This window comes from Ips typographus, linkage group LG2, assembly GCF_016097725.1.
Source record: "Ips typographus isolate SLU linkage group LG2, UJ_Ityp_2.0, whole genome shotgun sequence".
NCBI classification, from domain to species: domain Eukaryota; kingdom Metazoa; phylum Arthropoda; class Insecta; order Coleoptera; family Curculionidae; genus Ips; species Ips typographus.
In genome coordinates, this window is record NC_138423.1 from 16,103,600 (window position 1) to 16,114,257 (window position 10,658).

General features: G+C 33.3%; 2 protein-coding genes across 3 annotated transcripts in view; one reads left to right on the forward strand and one right to left on the reverse strand.

Annotated features, from left to right (window-relative positions):
* Positions 1 to 10,658, reverse strand: part of LOC145725006 (uncharacterized) — a 35,240-nt gene that overhangs the window by 17,676 nt on the left and 6,906 nt on the right. Inside the window, exon 1 of one of the 2 annotated variants that reach the window (XM_081973525.1) lies at positions 3,688 to 3,710. The exons of the other annotated variant lie outside the window; for it this stretch is intronic. The gene's annotated coding sequence lies outside the window, so the exon portion shown is untranslated. Of the gene's footprint in view, positions 1 to 3,687; positions 3,711 to 10,658 lie in introns of those variants that run through there. 2 annotated transcript variants of the gene reach the window in all.
* Positions 428 to 7,366, forward strand: LOC145725009 (calcyclin-binding protein). The gene is made up of 5 exons (XM_081973527.1): positions 428 to 630; positions 696 to 906; positions 2,776 to 2,972; positions 3,032 to 3,198; positions 6,943 to 7,366. Exons 1-5 carry the CDS (start codon positions 610 to 612, stop codon positions 7,022 to 7,024), a joined length of 678 nt encoding a protein of 225 aa, XP_081829653.1. The 5' UTR covers positions 428 to 609; the 3' UTR covers positions 7,025 to 7,366.

The window sequence follows — 10,658 nt, forward strand, 5'->3', positions numbered from 1 at the left end:
ACCGTGACGTCATATAGTATATTATAGCGTCTGCCATATCATATTATATGATGTCACGACCACTAGCGGCCATTTTTAATTCCTTGTTATACAGCAAATCTGCTATGGCGCTGATGGTCGGTGGCAGTGGTCAGGATTAGGAATGTATCGATTATGGATGCCAGCTCTAGTGAAACGATTCTACCTAGCGGCGTTGCCAGTTAAACTAAAAATACCAAAAACCTAACGCTAGAAAAAACTTCTAGTCTGTTCAACATTTACATTAGAAAATCATATTTTATTACATAAAAACACGAGCACAAACAACAGCATTGCTAATAAATTTATTATAAAACAGAGTAATTAGGTTATGGTTTAATGTTACATTTGGCAATGCCGCAAAGGAGAACAATGATCGATTTGGGAGTATTGACACTATTGACAGTGACAGTTCGCTTTTGTCACATTCAATACAATTTATGTTTATTTCTCTTTCCAGTTTATTCTAGAAAATAATACAAGGGAGAGTGTTTAGTTTCCTATATTTGTAGAAAATAGAAAACTAGTTTTGCTAAGAGGTTATTACAAATATTTAACGCACACCGAAATTTCTAAAGCGAATTCTCTACAATGGCAAGCAAAATTGAAGAGGTAAGTCTCATGTCTGAGCAGTTAAATGTTTCTGAAATTTTCCTAAATAATAAAACAACTTTTAGCTTAAAAAAGACATTGCTGAGATTGAAAATCTAGAGACTCATGCCATCAGACAGAAAGTGAAGGATATTCTCAGCATTGAAAAGAGGAAATTGGTGTCCGAGGTGTTGAGGCTGGAAGAGAATGAGGCAAAAATGGAGATCACTGTGGAGCAACCAAAACTTCCTCCAAAAACAACGAATATTCCCTACGAAGTAAAGTTAAGCAATTATGGTAAGTTTACAATGTTTTTATCAAGGGGTAGACTGCTGATAATTTTTTCTTGACCATTGAAAATGCCTTTCTGCAGACAAAATACCTTGAAATGGCTTTAAAATACCTCACAATGCTTCAGTGTTGCTCAAAATGCCTCATAGTGATAATGCCTTAAAAATGCCTCAAACAGCCTTGAAATACATCAAAATGCCTTTAAATTATTTAAACTGCCTCATGATACCTTCAAATGTTTACACATTTGTGGCATTCTTAAATTTAGTTATAAGTCCCCCTGGTATTGAGATAATGATAAATCTTGATGAATTACACCCTTGAAATTAATTTTTTTATGGTCACATGACAGTTTTTAGGTTGGATTAAGTAGCATGTCTGCTTTTACAATTGTCAAAATGTCATAAGAATTAATGATTCAAAAAAAATTACTTCCTCAGGTTACCTGATTGCTTTTCCAAATTTTGAAGACCCAAAAACTTAAAATTCATTTTTTTAAAAGTTAGGTCACAGTTTTTAGGTTAGGTTAGCTGACAACACAAAGGGTTTTCCAAATTTTTGAGACTTGATTTGACCTTGTTCCGAAAGCTTAAAATTGATTTTCTAAGGTCAGGTGATTGTTTTTTTTCAAATTCTAACAAACAACACTATTTTTTGTACAATTGTCTGAAGTTACAGGTTATATTTTGGCGTTTAAACGAATCTTCTAACTGTCATAGTAACCAAGTTAGCACGTGTCAAATAAAGACACCTATCATTTAAAAGAAACAGTTGAAAAATTAAATATATAGTATTTTAAATTTAGACAGTGGTAAAATTGTAACAACTATGTCACGTGACTTTGATAATTCAATTTTTGAGCTTGCAACAATGTAAATACTAGTTGACATTGTCAAACACAGTCACGTGAACGTCAAAACGCAGTTTAAACTTTGGAAAATTGATAAATAAAACTTAGACAGTTGTAAAAACTTAAATTGCAAAATACACATCACATGACTTGGATAATTCAATTTTTGAGCTTGCAACACTGTAAATACTAGTTGACATTGTCAAAAACAGTCACGTGACCTTCAAAATGCAGCTTAAACTTTGGAAAATTGATAAATAAACTTTGGATAGTTGTAAAAAATTAAATTGCAAAGTACACGTCACTTGACGTTGATAATGCAATTCTGAGCTTGCACCACTGTAAAGGCCAGTTGATATCTGTCAAAATTAATCACGTGACCGTTAAAATGTGGTTTAAACTTTAAGAACTTGGTAAATTAAATTTAGACTATTTTAGACAGTTGTAAAGGCTGAAATTGTAAGAGACACATCACGTGACTTTGATTATGCAATTTTAGAGCCTGCAACACTGTCATGTGACCTTAAAAATGACCTATTAAATGTTGAAAAATTGGTAAATTATCATAATAACTGGTAATGAATATTGTTTCAACTTATTATCATGTTTACCATAATAATTACATGTGCGGTCAATTTTGTTATATTGATGCACTGTATTGTCTACTGCTTGGTCTATTACAATGTATTTATTAAAATATCGCAAAATTTCCTTTATTTAGGCTTTATTTCTCAAAATTCCAATGAAAATAACGCAAAACATTTTGAAATATACAGTCAATGCCTCAAAATTCTATGAAATGCCTTATAAATACCTTAAAAATACCTCAAAGTGCTTCATAATACTGGTAAAGTGCCTCATAATACCTAGAATTACCTCGAGTGTGTACACCAAAATACTTCGGCAAAATACCCCTCGGTTTTCACTCAATTCAGTCATTGAATAGGTAAACCTGTTGTGTTTGTAAATGTTTGTGCAAAGTTTGAATAAGTACAAATACATTTAGTGATTTTATACTCTTCCAGCATGGGATCAAAGCCAAAAGTTTGTCAAATTCTACATCACTCTACCCAAAGTGAATACTGTGCCTGCCGAAAATGTCCAGTGTAACTTCCAGGACAAATCTCTGGAACTGAAAATAAAAAATTTGGAAAACAAAGACTATGTTTTCAAAATTACTCAGCTTTTATACAATATCGATCCAAAGAGTAGCACTTATAAGGCAAGTTAATTTAAAAAGTTGCCCTACATTAACTCTTATAAAAATGTTATATTACACAGGTGAAAAATGACCTGATCCTAATCAATGCGGCAAAGAAAGAAGACATCCACTGGACGCATGTCACAGAATGGGAAAAAAAGGCCAGCGAAAGCAAGAAAACGTCCAGTTTCGATTCAGATGATAAGTCTGATCCATCAGCCAGTTTGATGAATATTATGAAAAATATGTAAGTACCGCATTGTTAGATCTGTTGATATTTGGTTTAGGTTGTTTGATGACTTATTTAAATTTTCTAAATGGTATGTTTTTCCAGTCCCGTGTATTTCAGCTTCAGCTTATACTGTCATTATAGCAATCTTGATCTGTACTAACTATTATTATAGCAATCTTTTCAAGGCACTTTCAAACTAAAGTCAGACAGTAGTTACTAAATTGATGTAGACTGAAATCATAATATTTCTTCTATAATTCTTAACTGTAGGCAGTTTACTTTAGTTATTTCTTGCCTCAGGTTAAGTGTTTAATCATTGTTTATTTTTGCAGACATCATAATCCACATTATAGAGGTAAATTTTTGTTGAAGTTGACAATTTCTCCATTCAGCATCTTTCACTTTAAATTAATAATTTGTTTGGCATTTTAATGGGGAAGTTTTCAAAATTGTTAATCACCAAACATTTATTTCATTGTTAAAATGTGTATTTGATCTACTTACATGTTTACATATCATTCTTTCCATCTTTCACAAGCTTGATTTAGTTACCCCATAACAGACCAGCATGGTACTTGCAATATGCATGTTTTTAGCAATACAAATAGCTTAAAAATATACTGCTCGCCACATCAACCGGGACAGTGATGTTTTTGGGGCATTTTTAAAACTACACCATTCTGTTGTCATTGAGCTTGGTTTATTGGTTCTTTACTGATGTAAAAAACTATTTTTTTTGTTTTAATATAAGGAAGTGTTATTTATTAAGCTAAATGATAGTCCAAACTGCATCAAAATCTGTTGTTTCCTTTAGAAATGGCAAGGTTTTAAAAGTGAACGAAAAAAATCACTGTCCCGGTTTATTTTTACCCGCAGTTTATTTTTACTTTACTGGTTGTATTAGATTTTAGGACAAACTGACTAGGGATAAACATATTTAACTGAATTTTGTTTACATTATCAACCAATGAATTTTTATACAATTTTCAACTTGATGGTTTTTATGGGATAGTACATTTCACAGCTGCCCCCGTTTCTGAGTTACCAGGGTGATTTTGAAAATATGACAATTTGGAACCCCTCTCGCATTTTCTTTGTTATTAGGGACCCAGAAAAGCTACAAATGGCTTAGGAAATTTAACGTAAAATATAAATATCTAATCACTTTTTTCTGGGGTACACCGTTTTTCAGTGGCCGTAATTTGACACAACAAAGTGTCATTCTTGCAGAGAGTTAAATTTCCGACAACTTTTCGCTTTTACACTTGATATTTTTCTAAATAACCGAGTTACGCTTGGTTGAATTTGTTTACGGGTTTTTACAGCACTTTGACACAGTTTTTAGGGAATATCTCCATAAGGGGGTCTTTTGAGGGCAATTTTAATGCAATTCTGTTCAGATCACGTGACATTTTCACCATTTTGACTTGTTTTATTCCAACCAGTTTTTACAAGGTCACGTGATCTTTTACCGGCCATTTTGACTGTCTTGTGAAGCGTCACGTGACGTTTGCATGATTACCCAACCATTCTTCGTCCTCGTCGTCAATCGTAAATAACTCGCCAATTTGGTACACTCTGTGTAGACTTTTATACATCAATGGATAGCCAATGAAATAAGGTTTCTAAAGATATGACACCACTGGTTAGTAAGTTAAACGGTTTGGCCGTTAGAGGGCGTCAAACTTAACTAATTTTTCTCTCAACCATAGACCATAGACTAAATGATAAGTACAGACAACCAGCGCAATGTAATTAAAGTGGCACCCAAAAAGGCAGCCCTTTACGCTTCAAGGGTTTCCTAATGTATTTCGGCCGCTTCAGTTGTAGGTACACTCTAGGAGATGGCGCTAATACAGTTCGTCATTGCAGACATAGTTGCCAACTTTTGCAGTGTTTCCTATAATCCACTTTCTTTTGCTATCTCATCTGAACTGCGTAAGAAAGCTTGATTTTTTCAAATAAATTTGAATTAAATTACTCGTATTTTGAAAACTAAACAAGATAAGAATTTCTGGTTTGAGGTATCGATAATAAAGATTCTATTTATTTCAAAATCCACAGGACTCTTTTTTAACGTCAAAACAGAATCCTGAAGGTCACGTGACTGCTTTTTTTTAGTTTTAAACTGATACACTAAATCACGTATCTATTTGTAAGATTTAAACGTTTAAATAATTGTTTAAATGTTTACGTTAATTTTTAACGTCACGTGACGTAGTTTTTATGTTTAGACTATTTTTTTTCCATTCGCCTGACTTTTTTAACGTCAACACAGATCCTGAAGGCCACGTGACTCTTAAGATTAAAAATGGAATTTATAATGTCACATTTAAACTCATATTTTTAGAGACACGCGACTCTCTTTACAGCGCAAATGGCCACGTGACAATTTTCATTTATTTTGACGTCAAAACGAAATCCTAAAGGTCACGTGACTGTTTTAGATGTCAAAGTATTATTTGAAGGAGTCACCTGACTCCTTATAATGTGCAAATGGCCACGTGACGATTTTCAAAATTTAAAGATTACGTGACCGTTTTTTAGCTTTAAACTCTAAATCTCGTGACTCATTTTAAGGTACAAATGGTCACGTGACTGTTTTAAGATTAAACATGGAATTCATAATAATGTATTAAGTATAAAATAACCCTTGATGAATATTAAAAATAATAACAAATAACTAAACTAATAACAAATAACTATACAACGAAGTGAAACACAATAATTAAAGAAAACACACACAAAATATGTTATTTTTTGCCTAGAAACAAAACAAAAAATGTGATTTGTCAACTTTTGCGCTTCATCGAGCAAGCAGAGCTTTTTTGACGTCACGATGACGTAATTTGGGAAAACTATAATTAGACCAATTGTCAAATTACGTCATTGTGACATCAAAAACGCTCTGCTCGCTCCATAGAGCTTGAAAACGAATGCGGCCAACGCCGCATTAAAACTGATGTTTTCCAACAGTCAAAAGATGGGAATTGCTGCGTCTGGCTTTAAAATTACGCGAATATGCGTTTGGTGGTGCCATCTCACGCTGCTTACTTAAATTAATTTTCAATTTCATTGCCACTGTTTGTCTATACTTATCATTTAGTCTCAACCCAGAAAATCCAAGCAACTTAAAACAGTTTTCAAACTTTTGGTAAAAATATCACAAAAAGGATCAAAAGACAGTTTGAAAGACACTGGTGACATTTTGGTGTTTTTGAGCTGCAAAAAACTGTTTGAAAGCTTCTAGTGCCTTTCCTTAAGAAATTAGAAGATAGTTTTGTAGCCAAATTGTCATTTTTTTTCAAAATTACCCTGTAGCTCAAAAACGGGGGAATCTGTGGAAAATACTAGACTATTCCATCGCTTTTTTCTTGCTCTACCTTTGCTAGTTTTGGAGATACCCCGTAAAAGAATTGAATTGGAGACACCCCTGTACATACACCTACTGTACATTTAATTTTGGTTACTTTGACTTTCATAAATTAGAAAGTTCAGTCTGCAGCCAAGCTAATCAAAAATAAACTATCCGCCAAGTCAGCAAAAGTAACCATTTAGGTTGGGGGGATTCGTTAGAGACCCATTATAAACCATGCTTGCATAATGCACACCTTTATAAATCAGTTTTAGAGTCGTATTTCACACTGCTGGTTCCAGTTTTAAGGTCGTGAGATTTGATCGATTATTGTTGTAAAAATAGAGTACTGTTTTATACCAAAAATAATCTATAATCACACTGACAATTTTTGTCTTATGTAGGTACGAGACTGGGGACGACGAAATGAAGCGAACAATTGCCAAGGCTTGGACTGACAGTCAAAATAAAGCACCGCAATTTTAATAAATGATTTCTGTTCCAATAACTTAAGGCAAGCAATCCGAGAAATATCATAATGCCTTTTACGGGTCATTTTGTAGGGTAGCTTCAGTGATATCAGGGAGAGAGATTTACTATAATAAAAAATCGTTTAGTTTCTTAGTAAGTTAGTTTTAGTTTTTCGTTGTTAAGCATACCATCAGTAGTCGTATTTGTAACTACTATATTTTTTGTACCCAACGTTTTTTAAATACACATAGTACTTATTTTATTGTAAAACAATAAGTTTATCTACTTGAAGACTTTTTTTTATTACCAGTACTTGTCAATTTGTTACTGTAAAAATAAAGTTGAGTTTTTTATTTACATTTTATTTTTTAGATTTTTTAAATGTAACTTTAATGCCCGGTATATTCGTTATTGTTGAGTTTTCTGAAAAGTGTTTTAAGAACTTATCACACTCATTTTTGCTGTGGAATTACGTAAGTCAAACTTGTGGTTTTTTTAAAACTTTCCTATTTTATTATTTGCTTAACCTTTGATCTATTTATTACTCTTTTACCACTTGTACACGGATAGCAGCACTTTATTATTTTGTTTTTACTGCTTAGGTCCAGTTTACAATATAGAGACGGCTTCGACGTTGAAAAACTGGATTTTCAACATTCAATCTAGCTATACAGGATAATTCAAATTCGATCCTCACCATTCGGAAACTATAAGAGATACGAGAAAGTTTAAATTGAGGCAAAGTTACTCAATTTAAAATTAAACCAAATACCGTTTTAAAAATTTTGATTTTCCTAGTACTTCCGAAGATATCCGAAAAAAAGCTGAAATTTAGATTTTTTTGTTTTTATTTATTTCTAACCTTATTTGAAGAGATATTCCCAAACCGAAAATGCCGCCGCCATGTTGGATTTAAACCTGTAAAAGTGGCCATTTTTACTAATTTTGCCATGAAGAACACGAATCCGGTGTCCGTTTTGCTGTAACTGCCGCTATTTTGTCACCGCCCTTGAAATGATGGTATTTTTGGCAGTTTTCAAGGCATGGCACCCATAAAAAAATGACATTTTGACAAATGACACTTTACCTCACATATTTACCATTATCCTAAACTGATAAAGACAGTTGAAGATGATTTTCAAAATTCAAAAAAATTATGAGGTACCCACTATAAAAACGTCAAAAAATCTGTTTCTTTATGTTTTAAGGTTAACTGGTTGTACGGAAAAATGTTATATTTTATAAAAAAAACGTCTCTCTGAGGGGCAGACATAGTAAAAATTTCACCCTGCTCACTCAAACCGTTTTCGAGAGATTTAGCAAAATGTCCGTAAAAAGGTAGTCAAATTTGATGCCCTCTAGCGGCCAAACAGTGCGCGCTCAATGTCACGTGATAGCTCAATTCATTAGCTACCTACGATCATACGATATGTCTACGGAATATTTCAAATAATCAATTCATTTTTGGAAAAATGCAACATTTTCTTCAAATGAAGGGTTTTCTTGGCCTACTATACTGATCGCCTCCATATTGTATTTAGTGTACTTGTCAAGGGGCCGTTTTAACTAATTTTGGCATAGAGAACATGAATCTGGTGTCCGTTTTGCTGTAACTGCCGCCATTTTGCCATTGACTTTAATGACGTTTTCGATTGACAAGTTTAGTGCAAAACTAATGTATCTGTATCCTGCTCTATCAAATTTCATTGAAACAGTGTGGCAATACACTGGTTTTGCACTAAACATGACAGACAAAACGTCGGGCGGCGAATATGAAACCGTCATCGTATAGCTGATAAAAAGTGGCCATAAAAATGTTTTTTCGGTTTTGGGATAAATCTGCAAATAAAGTTAGAAATAAATAAAAATAAAAATTTCAGTTTTTTTTCAGATATCTTCGGAAATTCGGAAGTACCTACTTGGAAAATCGAAATTTTTAAAACGGTTTTAACTTGCGCAAAGTTGCCCCAATTTAAACTTTTTCGTATCTCTTACAATTTCCGAGATCCCAATGATGTGGGTCGAATTTGAATTACCCTGTATAACGGACCAACTGCCAGAATCAGCTCTTATGATTTAATACAATAGAATTTTGCACTAATTTAGTGATTTAACATAAAAACCAAAAACTATAGTGTCCCAAATTGCTTCTACATGTATTGGGATCTCGAAAACGGTAAGAGCTACAGAGTCGGTTAAATGGGGAAGTTTTAGAAAATTTTATGTGAAACTTATTTCCGGTTTCCAAATTAATATCTTTCTCCGTTTTCCGGAAAATTGGGAAAACGTCAGAGGCTGCATTTTAAACACTCTTTAACAAAGCCAAAGAAAGTTTTGACACTGTCATTATTAACACTTTTTTACGTAGAACACGATAACGTAATTAGAAAAAATCTATCGTCATTGGTTTCCGAGATATGGATGATAACTTTGTAAATTCTTATGGCCGCCTTCAAGATGGCTCTAAAACTTTCCCTATTTAACCGACTCTGTAGCTCTTACGGTTACAGAGATCCCAATACATGTAGAACCAATTTGGGACACACTGTATGTTTTTAAAAGTACGTAATTTTATTTAATACGACGATATCTCTCGGATACGTAGACACTATTTGTAAAGGTAAATGTCGTGAAAATAATACCATTTCGAAATTTGCTTTGTAAGGGGAAATAGAAATTGGTAGGTTTAATCAAAAACTTATTTATTATTTATTTACTTATTTATTAGTTATAAATCATAACATAAAGGCACTACTTGCTAAAGGTCTGTTCGCAGAAATAATCTCAAACTAATAATCAGAGAAATATGTCCAGCTATTGGCCATTAGCCAGAAACTGTCAATGTCACTTTTTCGATCTATAGTTGAAAATCAGTTTGAAATTGCATCTGCGAACAGACCTTAAGATAGGCTTTACCGGGGAACAGAAAGTTCTGTTCTGTTTCATTCCAGAAGAATGTCCAGACACCACAACCTGAATACAGGTGTCCAGTCCAAAACATTCACATAGTGGTAATCGGAATATTTCAAATTACTTACGCTACTATAGGTATGCTAAGTCTACATGTGCAGTATTAGCGTAAATCTCAGTACAGTTACTAGTTTGTGATGATTGGTCAAGAAAGCAGCTTTCAGCTTGCTGCTTTTTCTTGACCAATCACCACAAACTACTAACAGTGTCGTGATTTACGCAAATATTGCACATGCGGACTTAGCATACCTATTGAACTAAAATCGGGCAACCCGTCCCTAACCTAACATAATAAACAAAATGACACTGTCACTTCATATTTATGAAACCAGTGCTAAACTCCCAACCAAAATCAATGTAAACAAACGGAGAAATGACAGCTGGTGCTGAAACTGTTTTCACAACTGATCACCAGAGGGAGTACCTCTTATCTTGAAACGCCAATTGACATATGAAAACAAATAAATGCCAAATGCAAAAAAGGAGCTTTTTGTCTATTCTCTAGATCCATGTCGCAAACAATTTTAAAAAGGTAGGATCACATAATAGTAAATTAAAAAATTATGCATTTGTTTCACTGTTAATATGACTTCTTCAGGCACTAACGCATTTGGATTGTTCCAATAGTGTTAACCGTCACTGTGTATACTTTACAATTTATTCAGTATTTTCATTATCC